General features: G+C 61.2%; 1 protein-coding gene across 3 annotated transcripts in view; it reads right to left on the bottom strand.

Moving 5' to 3' along the window:
- The window catches only part of COL5A1 (collagen type V alpha 1 chain), a 148421-nt gene that overhangs the window by 41195 nt on the left and 88483 nt on the right, over positions 1 to 18743 (bottom strand). For all 3 annotated transcript variants that reach the window (XM_061434160.1, XM_061434161.1, XM_061434162.1), the window contains exons 26-37: positions 16279 to 16323; positions 15894 to 15947; positions 12663 to 12707; positions 12023 to 12076; positions 9890 to 9997; positions 9247 to 9300; positions 7068 to 7121; positions 3711 to 3755; positions 3531 to 3584; positions 2550 to 2594; positions 2013 to 2066; positions 979 to 1032 (exon numbers count right to left, since the gene is read on the bottom strand). In XM_061434160.1, the coding sequence (XP_061290144.1) occupies positions 979 to 1032; positions 2013 to 2066; positions 2550 to 2594; positions 3531 to 3584; positions 3711 to 3755; positions 7068 to 7121; positions 9247 to 9300; positions 9890 to 9997; positions 12023 to 12076; positions 12663 to 12707; positions 15894 to 15947; positions 16279 to 16323 (666 nt within the window). The remainder of the gene's footprint in view (positions 1 to 978; positions 1033 to 2012; positions 2067 to 2549; positions 2595 to 3530; positions 3585 to 3710; positions 3756 to 7067; positions 7122 to 9246; positions 9301 to 9889; positions 9998 to 12022; positions 12077 to 12662; positions 12708 to 15893; positions 15948 to 16278; positions 16324 to 18743) is intronic.

The raw sequence follows: 18743 nt of genomic DNA, 5'->3' as shown, positions 1-18743 counted from the left end.
CAAAAAGGGACCCGGGGATGTTTTTAAGCAGCACCAAGACGTATTAAGTGTGCTGTTAAGGATCACACTTCTCAAGGGGACGGCTCCTCCTGGGAGAGTCAGAGGTCTCTGACCACATGGACGCCGGACGCAGACACAAGGGGGCCTTCCCGTGGGCCAGTCCCCACCACTATGGTAGCCAGAAGGTCACCAGGCGCTGCGAACCCCAGCTGTCCAGAGCGGGAGCCCCCAGGTCACAGGGTGCCCACACCCTTCCCAGGGACAGGCCTGGGGGGACTCAGCATGAAGCTCGCTTGAATCCCCCGTGGCTCCTGGGACCAGGAAGTGACCCCAGGGCTTTTTCTAGAACTAAAAAACGTGGGCGTCCATTAAGTCCAGCTGTCAAAGACTGTGGCGGGCGCTGCTACAGGTCAGGGCAAGGCCAAGCTGAGCCCTGACAGCAGACGCTGGCCCTGAGCACGGCCAAGGGCCCAAACTCCAGCCCGACCGGCCGCCTGCCCCCTTACTGAAAAGGGCACTTGGGGGAAGCCGTCTGGCTCCCTGCCATCCCCCCGAGGCCAGAAGGGCCGGGACAGACAGGGCTGGGGGTGGCATAAAGTAACCGGAAAGCTGGAAACAGAGGATCTGCCCAAGGAGTGTCCAGTTCAGACGCACGTGGCGTGCGCTGGGCTGCGCTCCGACCCTCCCGGGGAAGGCAGGGGCCACTCCTCTAGGTTCCGTTGGCATCACGATGGTTGCACGTGTGACCTTGGGCCAGGCTGCCCAGGACGGCTTGAAGCCGACACCTGCCCTCACACACAGAGGCCAAGGGGCTGCTCGGAGGCTGTGGAGCTCCCTCCAGAGAGGGCGCATCCCGCGGCCACAGGAGCCGGCCGGCCCTCGGGGGGCTTCCCAAGGCTGAGCCTCAGCCTTGCCTGAGCCGACCGGCAGCGAAGGTCGGGCGCGGCGCCCACATCCCCCGGCACTGCCCACACTCACCGTCTCGCCTCGCTGTCCAGGGTGCCCCGGGAGCCCGTCCTTGCCTGGGGGCCCCTGCAGAAAGCAAAGGAGAGAAGCTTCATCTCATCCCAAGACACACACATCTTCAGGACTTTGTGCCACCCCAGAGGACAAAAGCTACCATTTCAGTTCCAAGGTGATGACGGCAAAGTCACAGTAACAAGCACTCCTGGGAGCCCGGGTCTGGGCTCCACCCCCTTGAACCCTTACATCCACCCTGAGGGTCACTGTCGTCTCCCACAGGGAGAAGCCAAGGCGTCAGCAGCCCCTGAGGCCCGGCCGCAGGAGGCACTGGGCCCAGGTCCATGCAGGGCAGAGGTCGAGCTCCTTCCTAACCCCCGTGCCCACGCGCGTCCCAATAGGCAGCAACTCCTGCGATGAGGGGCTTTTCCTCCTTAGAGGAAATACACTGTTATCTGCTGCGAGCTGAGCTGTGCCTCTCCCCACCACCACCAGGAAAAACAGGTTGAGGTCCTAACCCCCTGAAGCTGCGACCCTGGCCTCATTTGGGAACAGGGTCTCCGCAGACGGGATCAGGTCAAGGTGAGGTCTGGCTGGGTTAGGCTGGGCCCTCATCCAGAGTAGAGACAGAGAATGTGAGACACAGGAGGAGAGAGGAGAAGGCCAGGCGAAGATGCAGGCAGAGTGGGGCTAGGGGTCCATGAGCCCAGGGGGCCAGGGGCTGGGAGAGGCCTCCGGGGGAGGCATGGGGCCCCGGCCCCGGGAGTTCGGGCTCTGGCCTCCAGACGGAGAGAACGCGTTTCTGTGGTTTTAAGGCGCTGGGCTTGTGGCCATTTGTTGTGACAGCACTACCACCCTGACTCAGGGCCGACTGGACAGTCATGATGGTCTGATGACAGAGGGGTCCATGCGCCCCAAACTGCCCCTCTAGCCAGAGCTCCTGGGCTGGCTCCCCTCCCCTGAGCCCGCTGCCTGGAGGCTGGAGCCCTGGGGAAAGATCAGCGTCTCCGGGACACCCTGGACAGGCCCCACAGGGAAAATGCGGTACTCACCGGGGGGCCCTTTGGTCCAGGGAACCCCGTGGGTCCTTGGGGTCCGTTGGGTCCCTGGGGACAGACAAGAGCCAGTATGAGGACAGGCATCGCCCCAGCACGTGGGCCCAGCAGCCCCACCATCGGATCTCTGAGCACAGGCACGGTCACCCCTACTCCCCACGACTTTCGAGAAGCTCTTTCCAGCCCTGCCCTCGCCAATGTGAAAAGTAAGTCCGTTACACAAGAAGGTCCCTTGGGGCAGCGTGAGGCCCAGGACTCGGTTTCCGGACATCTCAGCCACCCCCCACCTCAAGCCCCAAGGCCAGGGCCAAGGGGATGGGGTCGTCATCTCCAACCAACAGAAAAGACTTTACTCCCGGGGAAGGCCACCCCCGAGCCACCTCTGGATTTTAGGAACCACCCTCCTTCTCCAGAGTCGAAGGCTGGCCATGCTCTGCCCCGCCCACCCAGGAAGAAACGCTGGGGGCCGCTGAGGGCAGGCAGCTCTCCTGCAGAAGCTCCTGGGGGTGTTCCTGGACGCATCCAGGTGCTTACCCGTTCACCTGGAGGGCCGGCCGGGCCATCGCCTCCAGAGTTGCCCTGGGAAGGCAGGGAAAGAGCAAGAAAAGTTTATTATTACTATTTCTGTCATCACTATTTTTGATGAAAAGACTCTGGCCCATGACAGCATCACAGGTGCAGCATCGCCTGGCGCCCCTGTGCCCTCTGCAGTCACCCCTCCTCCATAGGGAGCAGAGCGCGCCAGCCTCGGGTGGTCCTCGCCTCTGCACACACACCCAGTACCGAGCCGGCCTCGCCGGGGCTGAGACACTCCCAGGAGAACGCGCTGCTGCTCTGGGACAAAGGCCAGGCTCCCACCAGGGGCCAAAGCTCACGAGAAGATGGGACGCAGGCTGCGTCCCAGGCCCACCCAGCAGCCTGCAGCAGCTGAGCGTTCAGTCAGCCTCCGGGGGCGTGACTGGGCCCAGAGCTTGTCACGGAGGGACTCGGGCAACCCCCGGGCCTGCCCTGCCCCTGCCTGGCTCGCCACCTCCGCCAGCTGCGGGCCCATCTCCTTAGCAGCAAAGTGCGCTGGAATCACGACCCCCACAGGGCAGAACAGGACGGGCCTGCTGCCTGGCCGAGGTCTGCTTCCACATCGACTGGAGTAGCTGGTGTCAAGGCCCCAGGGTGGGAGAAGAGGCCTTCGAGGTGGGCCTGGACTCTCGCAGGGGTGGAAAGAACTTTCTTTAGAATCCCGGCAAGATGTCTCTTCCAAAGCCCTCTCGAAGAAAAGAAATAAGGCCTCCCCATCAGAGCGGGGGGACATTGGTCCAAAGCCTGGCTGGGCCTGACTTCCACGCTGCGGTGGCCCCGGGTAGCCTCTGTGGTTCGACCTCACCTAACTCAACCAGCTCCTTCTTAAATACCCCCAGGAAATCTTCTTTCATTCTTTCATATTTTGCAGCGGAGAAGGCCGTGGGGCCCCCTCCGTGGGGGGTCAGGCCGGGGCCGCAGGGGAGACCACATACGCACCTTGGGGCCAGGCTTGCCGGTGATGCCCCGCGGGCCTCTTTCACCTCGTGGGCCCTGGACAAACGGAAGAGAGGACAGGTGGACCCCAGCCCTGCGTGCGCGACGCCTTCATCCCCCTCCCTCCAGGCAGACGCCCCACCACCACGCCCAGTCTGGAGGCCGCCCTCCGCCCAGGGTTACCGTCGGGCCTCGCTGCCCCCGTGGTCCCGGCTTCCCAGGGGTGCCCTGCAATCAGAGAAGGGTGTCGGTCAGTCACGCAGCACGCCTGCCACTGAGTGGGTGATGCAGAGACCACTGGAAGTCAAGCTAGAAAAGCCCGCCCCCTTGTCTTGGCTTGAAAGGAAGCCCTCTCAGGGTGGCAGGACGCACCCCTCGGGCAATGCGGCCAGCCTCACGTGTCTGCAGAGGGCCTTCTGAACCCCAGCTCCCTCTGCTGCCCGAGGGATGCTCACCTCACTTCTCTGGTGTCCTCCCCTCAGAACACCCACTCCCTGCCCCTTCCCTCCCCCGCCCAACCTTCCCTCTTCATCTCTGGCAGCAGTGGAGGTAGGGAGGAATCATTATTACGAGAGGAGAAAGCCAACCCCTCTCATACATAATTTACTTCCGCTACAGTTAAGGATATTAGCCATTAAATTTTCAACAGGCTCTGCAGACAAACAAACCTGCAATTTAATATATAAATCATATATCCCAGCGTCATTTGCTTCTCTTCTAATAGAATTTAGACTCCTTCTCTCTGTTGTTTTGCATTTTCCAAACCACGGAAAACAAACGCACCGCAATCTTTTTTCCCCAAAGCAAAGACGTAATAGCTGTAAGTGCAGTTTACCGACAGTGCGTGCGAGTAACGGATTGATCAAGGCCCACCTCCACTGCCTCTCCATTCATCTTCCGGAATTATTATTTTTTCCCTGGTTTCTAACGATGAAGCCCCAGATGGATCTGCATTGCTAAGGACCACCTAAAACATTTCCTCTCACCATCTTTCACTCATTTGCTGCCAGAATCAAAACTGCTTTCCAGAGCCTCCCGTTTTGAAAGGAATTTAATAAAACCGTTTATGATGATGAGGTAATTATGGAGCTTTTAAACAATGCACGCTGGTCTCCCTGCTTCCATTAGGCGGCGGCATCTCTTGGCTTCAAATAAATATTTGCTGACGAGAATTAATGAAACATCTGCTTTCTTCAACTGATGGGCTCCCGCCAGCGAGACACCGTGGCCCACCCCCGGGTGACTTCCTGGCATCAGTGGGTAAGTCCAGCTGGCACGTCAGCTCATGCCAAGCCTCCATCCAACAGCAAGACCTGCATCACGATTCCGATCCTGCAGCCTGACCAGCTCTCGGTTCCAACCTAAACAAACTGCCCCAGCCTCAGCCTCGGATTCCGTCGGCCTCCCAGGCGGCACCAGCCTTCCCAGGTTTGCTGTTAAACGGAGCCAGAGTCTGTACCCTGGTGACGGAGGCTGCTGGACAGAAGACGCCCCACTCATGGCCTCCTCAGCAAATCTCCCGTGAGCACCTGTCCGCCTGCCCTTGCAGGGGAGGCAGGGGCCCTCCCAGAACTGGCCTCGCTAGAGTCGAGATGCCCTAAGCTGGCAATGGAAGCTTTGGGCTGCAGGAGGCATTGCTAAGGGGCTGGCTCTTCCCAAGCCGGTCTGGCAGGGACCCTGCCTTGGCCCGGGATGCAGGCCAGTGATAGGGACAAGCCATCAGTGGTCACGTGACAGCCAGCTGTACGTGGACCTCCCGGCCAGCAGTCTGCTGGCCCAGCCAGCCCCTCCAGAGAGGCCGGGACGAGGTGGACGGAAGAAGACCTGCCGGCTCTCAGGCAGCCCAGATGCAGGGGCACACGCGTGTCAGCACACACGCCACCTGTCACGTCCAGTATCCCAGCCCTCAGACGCATCAGCAAAGTCCCGAAGTAGACGTTTCCTTGAGGTGTCCAGGCTTCAGGCCCCGTGAACCAAGCTGGACTCTCAGACCAGGAGCGAGTCCCCGGTCCCAGGCCCTCTGCTTTCCAACCACCCATTCGCAGTGATGACCTCGGTGGCCGCGTGCCGATGCCCTGGAACAACGGCGTGTGGGGGCCGGGGGAGTCCAGGCACCTGCCCGGCCTTCTCAGCTTGGGGGTGGAATGGCTGAGAGGCGGGAGAGGGGAGCAGGGCTTGGAGTGGAGTGCCAGTCCCGGGGCCACAGCCAGGCCTCCGCGGCGTCCCCAGCCTGGTTCCTCCATGCAAAGCAGTGGTGGTCACATCACAGGCCCCCGTCAGCTTTCATGACCCCTCCTGGGGATTCTCCTGGCAACGTGGTGTGGAAGGCCCTGTTCTCCAGCACCGGGGCTGCCTGCTCTGTGGCTCCGAGGTTCCTCTGCTTTTACAGACCCTGGACTACTACTTTCCACGAGTGACCGCCTTTCCCCAAGACGCTAGTCAGACTGTCCCCACCAGGAAGAACGAGACAGATAGGTAGGCAGGTGGCTGATAGACACACGGACAGATGTAAGTACAGATACAGACACGGACACGACACGGACACGGCATAGATAGGAACACTCAGGTGTGTAACTTAGGACACAATACAGACGGGACACAAACATGCAGACACAGACAGGTGTGTAGACACGTCTAGACACCAATACACACAGACAGAGTGTGGTCGCCCTGTGTCACGCTTGCACTCAGGAAGCCCCGTTTTCTCTTCCTGAATCTGGCAAACACGTCCATTTACGTGGATTGTGGATGGCTTTAGGTCTTCCCCCGTGCTTTCTAGAGATCGCACTGTCTCAGCTCAAAGACAGTAACGGTAGCTGGAATGAGCACTTAACAGGGGCAGCTCGTCCGTCTGGGCAGGGAGGACCCGCCCAGGCCTGCTCTGCACACCCCACACGCCTGTGGTCAAGGCCGCTGGGAGTCCAAGGGCCCAAGCGGCCCTTCTGATCCCGTTCACCAGGAGCAGTGCTCAGGCTGCCTTGTGTGACGCCGCGAAGGGCAGTTCCCGCCGGAGGCCTGGGGTGGGGAGGCTGGGGGACGGCCCCGCAGTCTGGGCCCTCGGGTCACCTTCACACGCGATGACAACGGACGGAAGCCAGGCCCATTGCCCCCCGGAGGGTGTCCAGTGACACGGCAGCCCAGGCAGAGGAGGGGCGCACCTGGACCCCGGATGAGGGGCTCACTGAGACGTCAGCACAGAGCGAGGGCCTCTCCCGCCTTTTTTTAAAATGAGTCACTTGGGCTGCAAGAGAAGAGTCTGGGTTTCGCCAGTGACCTGAGAGCTGCTGCAATCGTGGTGAGCGTGAGAAAGAGCCGTGTCCACACGCCTCCCTCTCTGGCCCGCTGCCTGATCTACCGCACTCCCGCCCAGCCCAGCGCTCCGAGAGCCGCCAGTGCGTCGCGTAAAGACTGAGGTCAGCTGTTCTGGAAAGCAGTTCTGGCAGCAAAGTGGGTGAGAAATAAACATGGTGTGCGGAGAACAGACTCGCTAACACCGAGGCAGCAGACAAGCTGCCTGCGCAGAGGCCAGGCGGTCCTTACCCTGCCGCCCTTTTCTCCGTTGGCGCCGGGAAATCCAGGAAATCCGATAGAACCCTGCAAGAGAGTTCACGAGGGAAGAAGCGTCAGAGACTGACCAGGGATGAGCCGTGCACTGTGCCAGCTGGAGGACGAGCCTGCCGGAGTCCTCAGCCCCGGGTCAGACGCCCCACCACCACCCACCACTCGCCACCCAGCCACCCACCGTCCACCACGCACCCATCCACCCCCCATCCATCCATTCATCCTCCATTCACCCATTCACCACCTACCCACCCCTCATCCACCCACCGTCCATCCATCCACACACCCCCCACCCCCATCCATCCATCCCCCACCCCCACACCCCATCCATCCCCCTTCCCGCCATCCACCCCCCATCCACCCACCATCCGTCCGCCCATCTGTGCACCCAGCCACCTTCCATCCATCCTCCCGTCTACCCATCCATCATCTATCATCCATCCACCCCCTCGCCACCCCCCACCCACCTACTCAGTATTTCCTGAGCATCTCACAGACTCTGAATCTAAAATTCAGAACTGAATCCTAACCATGCTTCCCCTTCCTCCCTCTCTCCACACCCTCCTCTCACACACCCATGTCTGCAAAACACTGGTGTTTGGGAAGAAAAGAGCCTGTGCCACTGAGATGAGCCAGGGGTGGTGTGTGACTCTCACATTCGTGGCATTTGCTTTTTGCGCCTTGTTGTCATGTTTTATCTTCTCACAACACCTCTAAATAAAGCACGGCAGCTTATAAAGTCAAAAACGAATGCAAATGTATGCCCCAGCCATGGCATCGCGTGGCTCTTCCAGTTCTAGATCTTTACAAGGTGCACGTGGGCAGGTGAGCACGTAGGAGCTCCGACTGAATAAATATCCAAACACCCCCTATGTGAGCTCCTGGTGACACTGTCTAAATCGTTTGCTGAGTCCGTCTCTACTCTCCACCTGGCTTAAAAGCCTGACCTGAATGTGTGCTTAGCCCAGGACGAGTTTACTGATGCTACTCAGCTTGGCCAGCCCACCCGTGTGCCTGCCTGCTGATGCAAAGAGGAGGAGGACACTGGACCGAGATTTGTGGCGGGAAAACCAGGGGTGCTGACTTCACGGCTCTCGGCTCAGGAGCGGGGTCAGCGCCCCAGTGGCTTCACGGCTCTCGGCTCAGGAGCGGGGTCAGCGCCCCAGGACAACCCAGGCTGCCCAAGCAGCTTCAGGGTTCTCCCCCTGCCTTTACGAAAAGCTGCCTGAACTTGATCTATAACCCCCCACCTCGTCTCTCCCAAACTCCTCCTCTCTTTCCCTTCTCCCCCTCCCCAAATGGACACGCATTTCAGGAGAGAAAACGTGTCCATCAGGGTCTCTCCATACAAGTACTGCGGTCAGTGGGCACGTCGCTAACAGACATGAAGCAAAACGATTTCATGGCAGATGAGTCCCCTCCGAGTGGCGGCTGTGGGCTCACCCGCCAAGAGGGGAAGCTCGCCCTTCCCCAGGGAGGACTGCTGTGGGCCCTGCCATCAGCCACGTGGGAACACCTAGGGCTGCAGCCCAGCCTGCAGGCCCTGCCTCTGCTAACAAGGAGGGCGTCCGGAGGCTTGAAGCCTGAGGAGGGCAGGATGCAGACACAAACCCGACAGATCCGTGAGTTCTCTTTTGCTGTTAATTACATCTCTAGTGCAGGCAGCTGGCAACTTTTTAAGGAAGAACCATGAATAATAAAAGGTGAGACAGAAAAAATGGTTTAAGTGATTTGCAAAGCCTCAAGGAGCTGTTTCACATAACATAGAGCATGATTTCCACTAAGACAGTCTTCGTCTTCCTTTTATGCTCAGTTATGAGCAAATAACCTCTGAATTTCCAGGGAGAATTAACTCTGCGGGAGGTACACAGCTCTGGGTGTGGAGAAACCAGTACACAAAGTCCCTGAGAGGCCAGAGGGGCTGAGGACTCAGACGTGCAGCCCAGGATCTGCCTCTCTGAAAGGCTCACCTAATTCTCCCGGGCTCTCCTTCTGACTCAGCCAAGTCACTGCAGAAGGCTGTGAGTGGGGCAGACCCAGGACACGGCCACCGTGACCTTCTGCTTTGTCACAGCAGCTACGCAGGGCGGGGCAGGTGGGTGACAGCGTGCAGGCTGGGGAGACGCCACAGGTCAGACCTCACCAGGTTGTACGTTACCTTTGGCCCCTGTCTTCCCGGGTAGCCTGGCAGTCCTGGGACTCCGAGTTTGCCCTGCGGAGAGAAAGAGGTGCGTCACGAGCTGGCCGGCCCTGCTTGGAACAGAGAGGAAGCCGGCGTGTGTCGGCAGGGGAACTGGAGCAGGGTGCAGACTTCACGGCCTCCAGAGAGAGCCTGTCTGTCCTCCTGGGATGGTGTCCTCCCCAGAATCCCTGCCTGGTTTGGAGAAAGGCCCCTCGAGCAGGAATGGACACCCCTGCTGAAGCCAATGGGTGGAGGCTGATGCCCCACGTATGAGAAAAGCGCTCTCTGTCTGTGGGGTTTTGCTCAAAACTTCTGTTGAAGCGTCCCAGCCTTGGGGCCAGACGGCAGAATGTTTGGGCTAATTGTGAGCCCGTTCCTGTCCAGGGGCTGGGGAAGGGGGTGGGGGAGCGAGATGAGGGGGGCGGCCCCCCGCAGGTATAAGAGCAGCTGTCAGGAGCCCCCACTCCCAACCCTGAGCTTAGGGAACGCCCCCAGGAGCGGGTGCAGTGGCCCAGCAGGCCGGCCCGTGTCAGGATGCACACCGACCCCACCCGGGGCTCTGCCTGCCCGACCCGCCGCCTGGACGCCCCGGGCCATCGGGAGGGCCCGCGTCACGTACCTTCTCCCCAGGGGGTCCCAGAGGACCGGGGTCGCCGTTCGGACCGCCTCGCCCCTTGGGACCTTCAGGACCGTCCTCCCCTCTGGGACCAGGTGGGCCGATCTCCCCCTGCAGGTCAGAGGGAGGAGGTGAGGGCGTCGTCCCACAGACTGCAGTCCGCGGGGGTCCCCCACTGTCTGGGAGCAAGGAGGGGTGGTAAGCGTCGCTGGCCCGGCTCAAGCAGACCAAGCCCCGTCCCGGCCCTGGGAGGCTTCGGCGCCCACTCTCTGGCCCACGGCCCCCTCTTTTCCCAGCGGCCTTCGGTCGAGCACCTCCTGGCTGAACTAGGAGCTCTGACCTGCTATTTCCCCACTGGGCAGGGGGCGGGCGGGGGGGGGGGCGCTGCCTTCTTCTCCCGAAGCCCCGGGAGGTCCCGGAAAGGCCCAGGAGCGCAGCCGACTGCAGCCTGACAGTCAGCGCCCACGGGAGACCCACAGGCTGTGTCCAGAGACTGAAGGGCGAAACGCCGCCTCACTGGCTCTGCCATGTACAGGCGGGGAGGCCTGAGCCACCAGGAAGGGGGCCTTGGGGGCCAAGCGAGGGCGGCAGCGGGGGCCCGGCCGCGGAGTGCCCGCCTGGCCTCGCCGTCTGCGTGGGCCCTCCTCTGATCCCCGATGTCCAGGAGCAGCTGCAGGACAGCTGTGCAAACCCCCCTTAGAAACGTGCGTCGCGGGAATAAAGCCGGCTAACGGCTCCCTCGTTCCTCGGCTCCAAGCTCTCTGCAGGACGAGGACGCTCTGTCCCTAAGCGCTTTGCTCACTCAACCCGAGAATCCTTCCCATGTTTACTGAGCCCTCAGGAAATTAGGAAATGCCAAGCGTTGGCAGAAATGCCTCTCCGGGAGAAATTACGATGGAAGAGGCCCCCTCCCGGCCCCCCGTCCATCCTCAGCCAGAGGCGAGCCCAGGGCACGGCGTGTGACTGGGGGATGGCTTGGGAAAATGTGTGCCTCACGTTGCTGGAAAGAAAGATAAAAGGGGCTTTCACCAGCCAGACAGGGAGAGGCCCTTCAGGTGTGGGGAGCCATCACTGTAGAGAAAATTCTAGAAGGACTGTCTTTGGCAGCAGGGTCACTGGGACAGGACTGGGACACGAAGACCTCTCTTTTCTTCCCCTCCTTCTGACGGAGGCCCGGATCCCATCTGCCTGTCCAGCACTGGACAAAGCGCCAAGCCACAGGCCCTCTGGTTCTGGCGGGTTCTGGAACGGCACCTGCGGGCCCGCTCTGGGGAGGACAATCGGGCGGCCAGCCACATGGCAGCCTCATTCCTGCTGACAGCGTCCGTCCAGGTGCCGATGCAGCTGCTGCCTCTGCGGGTCCTCCTGGGGTGCAGGGCTCTGCTCCTTCTGGGCTTACTGGGGGGGTCTCCAGAGTGTCCCCACAGCCTCAGGCAGCTGGCCCGCCAGCCCAACCCCCCCAGCATCACCTGGGTCACCCTCCCTTCCATGGAGACTCCACCACTGGTTTCTGCGGGCACCTGCAGTGTGACACACCCCAGCCTGCTCCCCTGGAGCCGAGGCAAAATATTCACTAAAAACCAGCCAGGCTGTTATAGCCTCAGACAGCCTGGCCCGAGGTCCAGAACACAGGGGCTATGGTTGGGGGTCTGGAGAGCAGCTGAAGAGGTGGTTGGGAGCCCAGACGCCCGAAGGGCTGGTCAGGGAGCCCAGGCCCCAGTTGGGGTGCGGCCCTGCTGGTGACCCCCCAGCAGCCTCAGGCAGGACGCAACCCTCCCTGGTGAGCTGGGCCATTTCTGCGACCCCTTCTCTCTCCCGGACACCTGTTACACTAACGATCCAAAGGCACTGCTGTGCAAATCTCCCGGTCACCTCCGACTCTTTCTGACCCTGTGGACTGCAGCACTGGCCAGGGTACTGGCCAGCAAGAAAAAGCCCCCACTGACTCCCTGATGGATACATGGTGGAGGGGCAGGTGACCCCACAGGCAGGGTTGGGACCAGGTGTCAGCTGCCGCAGCTCCAGGCTGGGAGCTGGGGAGGAGCTGGCCGCTGCTGGTGGCCAGGAGCCTCCATGGAGGCCTCAGCTCCGTCCTGAGAGGCTGCCCTGGGGCCCCTCCCTGCCCCCGACACTCACCCGATCGCCCTTGATGCCCATGTCTCCTTTGAAGCCTGGGAAGCCATCTTCACCCTGAAGGGGGACCAGAGAGAGCCTCAGTCTAGGGGAGAGAACCCCACCTGGCTCCCCCCACCCCAGAGCCTCTGGGCCCCACCCCACGGCCAACACGCTGGGTGAGGACTCTGAGCGCCCAGCCCCGGCCCTCGGGAGCTGTGTCCCTGTTAACCCTTTGCCTTCTGTGGCTCTGGCCGGCTCGCAGCAGGAAGGCTGCAGCCCTGGGAGCCCGGCTTCACTGGGTCCCCCGGCCCGGCTCTGCTGGCGCCAAGTCTCTGCCTCATGTGTGCATGACCACGGGCCTGGTAGCAGGTGACAGGTGGATTTGAGGACAGGGAGACCAACAGAAGACCCCCAAGATGGGTGGTGCCGCTACTGATGGCCTCGCAGGACGGCCAGGAGGCGCTCTCGGCCAGGCCGGGCTACGGAGGGGCAGGCGGTCAGGGGCGCTCGGTCACCGGGCCCCAAGGTTCACAGGGATCTGCGCACACCGGTGCTGTCAGTGAACTGGGGGCTCCCACGTCAGTGGCCCGTGGTCACTCCGGTCCCCAGGGCGGCCCTCCTGGCTCCTGGCCAGGCCCCGCGGGGAGGCAGGGACACTCACCTTCTCACCCTTGGTGCCCTTCAGACCTCGGATGCCGTCTGCCCCCTGTGCGGACAGAGAGGGTGAGCAGTCATGGTCCAGGCTGAGAGCGCGCCTGGCCCCCAGCACTCGGGAGGCTGAGCGCCCCCGCAGGCAGCCCTCAGCATCCCGGTCTCAGGGCAGAGAGCAGCCCAGGCAGGTGCCCCTCCACCCACAGCCTGCTCTTTTCTGGAGGCAGATGGGCTCAGGTTCCACTCTGTAGCCCCAGACCTCTGTCCACTTGGAAATTCGGGGTATGACAGCCCTCACCCCGTCCCTGCTGGGAAGCCCCAGGGTCTGTGCTTGGCACACAGCAGATTCTCAATAAACAGAGCTGTGTTCCATCTGATGGTCTTCATTCTCTATTACTATTAATACGTGGTCATTATCATAACAGCATCTAACAGCATTAATTACCACCTGGTAACACCAGCCACCCCGTCACTCTCAGTGTATCGGCTGAGCGAGAACCGTCAGGCAGGACCACTCCGAGCCTGCCAGACCAGCTGAAACGGCTCCATCCCGGGGACAGACTTGGCAGCCGTGGCCCACCGGCCGGCTGGGTGCGGAGCCCGCCCCGTTGACTGCCCAGGCGGCCTCAGGCCTCCGCCTGCGGGGCCCCAGAGAGGCCGGCCTCCCGCTGGGATCCAGCTGAGCCTGCGGCCAGACCCTTGTGCTGCCGGCTGCCCTCTTGTGGCAAGAACTCCGCTCAGAACCGGCAGCTCTGAGCCTGCGCGCAGAGGCCCTGGCGGGCTGAGAAGAGCTGCGGCGGCCCGGAGGGCTGGCTCAGACAGACGCAGAGAGTGCAGAGCGGCTCAGCCTGCACCCCGGGGGCCGTCCCGGGCTGCTGTCTGCTCCCGGACAGAGGGGACGCCAGGGACCCTGAAACCCCGATTTCGGGGGGTGGGTCTGGCACCTGCTCTCTGGCTTGCCCAGCAGGCCAGGTGGGCTTCCCTCCCCACGGCCGTCCAGAAAGAAGATGGGGAGACAGGATCGGGGGGATCCCTGCCAGACCTGAAGTTCTACGGCCTCATGACCCGTCCGAGGCCAGGGAACGGGGCCAGGGAGACAGAAGACCAGGGCTTCCCGGCCTGAGCGCTGGCGCCTTGGGGTCTGGATGGTTCTTTGTTGCAAGGCTGCCCGGGCACGTAGGGGGTGGAGCAGGCTTGCAGAGCGCTGCCCCTCAGCAGCCCCTGAAGTAGCCCCTCCAAGCCATGGCACTCAGAAGCGTCTCCAGGTGTCCCCAGGGGGAGAGTCCACCCCGGGTGAGAGCCCTGGACCAGAACACCCACCACGGCCCTGGTGGCCCAGGGTTCAGGGAGGGAGAACCAAGGCCACAGAACAGTGGCGGGGCAGGGCCCTCTGGGTCTCCGTCCGTGAGGGCACGGAGGTGGATGGGGCTTCCCAGGTCTGGGGTGTTCGCATGGGGGGCTTCCGCCAGCCCCCCAGCCCCGCGGGGGCTCAGCGAAGGGCCGTGTGACCTCACAGTGCTCGATGGACCCCTGAGAAAGGGCTAAGTCGGGGGGCGACCAGGGGAGGCGTAAAGGTCAGTGAGGTCAAAGAGCTCAGGGGGCCCCTTTCTAGGGAGGAAGGCAGGACTCAGGGAGGAAAGCGGAGGGCCTCGGTCTCCCACGGCGACGGCGACACTTGGGCCGGCCTGCACCTCCCGGTCACTGCCCTCCGGGCCTCGTCACACCAGGGGCTCCGCGGTGTTCAAGCACACGGGCATGAGAACCCACTAATCTGAGAAAACAGCGTCCGGCCCTGCTCTTCCTCCCACCCTCCGCTCGCCCGTCTAGCAGGACGGCTTGTGTCTCGGATGAATTTTAATCAGGCCGACGAGATAAGCGCGTTCTCCATGAGCATCTCAGAGTAGACACCTTTCCGGCTCACAGCAGCAGTGCCCGCGGGTGGCTGTGGATCGTGGCTGGCACGGGCTCTTTGTGCAACCGGAATTTGTAAGATAAACATGCTCCGAGCTCACACAATCAGCGCGGCTGCTAGATCGCTGCCCTTGTAAACTCATCAGGCAGCGCGCGGGCCGAGGGCCTGCTTCAGAGAGAGACGCTGCCGTGCAAGGTTCCCGACCCGAGGCGTCTCTCTGCCCCTGACCTTGGAACACCTTGACTCCGGGAAATGGAAGCTGGGCCCCCTTGGGGTCAGGATGGGGCACTTGATTAGGGATAAGCGAGTCTAGGATGAGTCCTGAGTCCCACGTGGATTTGAGGGGAGTTGTGGGGAGGTCCCTAAAACATGAAATCTTGGGTTCTCCTTCCTCCACCCCGCAGGGCAGGCGTGCACTCTGACATGCAAAACGTTTGAAAGCATAAAGGAGCGTGAACGACACGGATAGGGACTCCAGAGCTTACGGGCGTGTTCGCGCAAGCCCTCCAAGATAAACAAGATGTTTTATACACGTACATACACAGGATCCTTCACCTCAAATGGCAGTTGTTCTGAAGGAAAGAGCCACCCTTAGCTCTCCTGCGAAGCCTGAGACTGAAGACAGGGCAGCAGCCCCGCCCGAGAAAGAAGGGCTCTCGGTGCTCGCACGCTGGGGGCGCCTGTCTGCCGGGTGCGTGTTCAGAAAGCAGCATCACCGAAGACTAGGCTGCACGGCGCAAAGCAAACGCTCGGCTCGGGGCAAACTGACAGCCTGAGTCTGGGACATGGGGGCCCTGCACTCGTTTAAAGAGGTTCCGGGAGCCTTTCGACGGGTAAGAATAGATGGAGTCTCCCACAGACACCCCCCGCAACAGCAAGGTCTGCCCAGATGTTACTGATGGGGACAGACTCTGTCTCAACGTGCAAACGGCCCAGAAGAAAACGTCCCAAATTCCCAGGCGAGGGCCCCCAGCTCGGTGCCTGGGCTCAGGACAGCTGCCCTGAGGGGCTCCAGGACCAGCAGGCCACTCAACAAGGACGGTAAAACAGCAAGGGCGAAGGGTGCCCCACGTCCTGGAGGCCACCGCCGAGCTGCCCGCGCTGCCCCAGACGCCGGGGGGCGTGCCCTGCTCCATGGGAGCCCCTCCCGGCCCCGGGGGCCCCTCCATCACCCGCTTGGGCTCACATGCTGGGAGTGGATCACCCAGACCAGGGCTGCCCCCGCATGGGCAGGCGGGAGGTCAAAGCGCAGGATCCCTAACACAGGTCCAGCCATGCCCCGCAGTCCTGACCCCGACCTCCAGGAAAACCCCAGGCTGAGACGCTCACCTTGACTCCGCGAGGACCTGGGTAGCCGATTGGACCCTGGGGGCCGGGAGGACCCTGAAACCAGACGGGAAAGTGTGTTAGCCCCATCTTGGGTGGATGACATGGGTTCACTCTGAGCTACCCTGGGTCCTTCCAGCACAAGCCGGAGAGCGGGCCTGCCCCCAGCACACTGCCCTCTCGCTGTGAGCAGAGAGGATGGGTGTCTCAGGCCAGGCCCGAAGGAGGAGACATGCGGGCGTCGTCCAGCTGCACGGGGAAGGGGGGCCTGCAGGGGGTCTTCTCAGGATGGATGCGAGCAGGGCAGGGGTCCCAGATCAGAGAGGGGCCCAGTCCCACCCACCCTGAGGGAGATGCTGGAGGGGCCAGGGGTGCAGCCGGTACCCACCTGCCCTCCCTTCTCTCCTGGAGGGCCTTCTTTGCCAGGGTGCCCCTGTCGGAAAAAGAAGGCTGGTGTTAGTCAGTGGCCGCTGGGAATGCAGGCTTCTCCCACAGCGGTCTCCAGTGTGAGGGTCAGAGCCCGGGTCCCTCCTGTTCCTCCCCGCAGCGCCTCGGTCTCCCCGCCCTTTGGCCCTGACCCTCGGTGGCTTCATCTGTTAACATGGGAATGGTGCCGGGGTGCGGCAACGGCAGGGGACGAGCTTCCAAACCCACAGACGGGCCCCAGCCCCACGGTGCGCCGGGGCCCCGACCCAGCCCTGCGGTGGGCAGGGTCAGTGACAGCAAGGCCATGTGTTCAAGGTCAACCAGCAAAACCACACCAGTGGCCAAGCAAGGACAGAGAAGGGGGACCAGACCTCCCAGGTTCCCAGGCACCCCAGGCCTTCAGTCGTCACCCCAGGCGACACAGATGGGGAGGGAAGCTGGGGGCAAGGGGAGAATCCACCCAGAGATACAGAGCGGGGGCCCCAGGAACCGCTCAGGGCCCTCTCTACCCGGGTGCCATCAAGCCATTCTCAGGAACTTCACCTTCTCTGACTTTCAGACCCAAGCTGGTCACTAAGTTCAGTGCCTCTGAGCTCAGGAGCCAAACACGGATGATAAAAACAGAACCTGAGTGTTCACTGTCAAGAAACAGGGTCCTGCCCCCAAGGGCGCCAGTAAAGAGAAGCCACGGTGTGGGGTGAGGATGCTGGCAGGGCAGGGCAGCCTGACTCTAATCCTGGGAACCCCCGGGCTGCTGTGTGACCTTAGGTGAGTCGCTTGCCCCCTCTGGGCGTCCTCTCTCGAGGGTGTATAACGAGAGAGTGGGTTGACTGCTCTCAGCTCGATCCTTCCAAAGTTCTGAGCTCTACCTGTGGGACAGCAGCGTTGCAGGGACGCGGACCTCACCCACTTGAACACATGATTTGTGTGTGTTCTTTTTAATTTGCGATCATTGTGAACCGGATTTGATGCCACTGCGGACAGCCTGAGGCGGTGGCCACGCGAGGGGGAGAATGCGGAAGTTCCTTTGCTGGAGGGGGTGTGGTGCCCGGGAGCCTGTGAGGACAATCAGGCGCTGGCCGGACCACGCCTGCGGCCGGGCCTGGAGTGGACACGCGGCCGCCCTCCACCTTCCTGAGACGAGGCTCACCGCCTGCGCCCGGGCCTGGAGGGGACACGCGGCCGCACTCCACCTTCCTGAGACGAGGCTCACCGCCTGCGCACGGGCCGGCAGGGCTGCACCTAAGTGTGCCCGGGACGACGTCCTGCCCCGGGGTCGCTGGGGAAAGGGGAGGCCTCCTCCCCTGCCACGTGGGCTCTTCCTGGGCCTCTCGTACCGTTTCCACCAAACCTGGAACTTCTCCGTGAAGGGACTGAGGTCACAGGCAGCTGTGGGTGGTGACGGCAGGCCCCGGACACAAACGAGCACGGGCCCCACATCTGGGGAGCGAGCCGACCTCCACCTGGCGATGACCTTACTTACACGGTGGCCCTAAGGACAGACCTGAGGACTTGCCGAGTGCTCCGGGGGTTAAGAATCTGCCTTGCAATTCAGGGGACTCGGGTTCAACACCTGGTCAGGGAACTAAGATCCCACATGTCTTGGGGCAACAAAACCTGCGTGTCACAACTGACCTGATACAGTCAAAAAAAAAAATTAAAAACAAGAGAATAGACCTGGTCACAGTATTTTGGAACAGATAGTGTAGAAGGACGGATCATTGCCACGACCAACTGTGTTTTAGGGGGTACTGGGTTTTTTGGGGGTATACCAAACAGCTTTCAGGATCAGCTTTCAGGATCTTAGTTCCCCAACCAGAGATTGAACCCATGTTCCTGCCGTGGAAGCGCTAAGTCCTAAGCCCTGAACCGCCAGGGAAGTCCCCACCGTGATTACTGCTGTTGGAATGGAGGCCAGGCTTCTAAGCCGTGTTCCCAGGATGAGAGTGGCTTTGTGGGGGGAGCACAGCCCTCACGTATTTTGAGCGTTTGCAAAAGGAAATCCATCCGAGTCAGAGGGGCCAACTTCCCGCTGTGAAGGGCTGGCCGTCTCCACTCTCTTTCCACTCGCTGATCTCTCCCCAGAATCCCGTAACCAGCAGGATTTTATAACAGAAAAGTAATAAAGCTTAAATTATGTATATTTGATATTTTCTGATTTAAAAAGTAATATATGTTCACTGTAGACAAATGCAAAAATAATAAAGCTTATTTGTATTTGATATTTTTCTGATTAAAAAAGTAATGTATGTTCATTGTAGATAATTAGGCAAGTGGAAGAGAAAATTAAACCCCTTCATAACCTCACCAGGCACGGTGACGGTGGCCAGGGGTGTGATGCAGTGCAGCTAATCTATTTGCTCTGTGCGTTCGCGTGCAAAATTGGCGTCAGAAGACGATTTTTAATTTAGTATTATATCGCGCATC

Source organism: Bos javanicus, chromosome 11 (genome assembly GCF_032452875.1).
Source record: "Bos javanicus breed banteng chromosome 11, ARS-OSU_banteng_1.0, whole genome shotgun sequence".
NCBI classification, from domain to species: domain Eukaryota; kingdom Metazoa; phylum Chordata; class Mammalia; order Artiodactyla; family Bovidae; genus Bos; species Bos javanicus.
The sequence above is the reverse complement of the archived record's forward strand: the minus strand, read 5'-3'. Positions and strand labels throughout refer to the sequence as shown.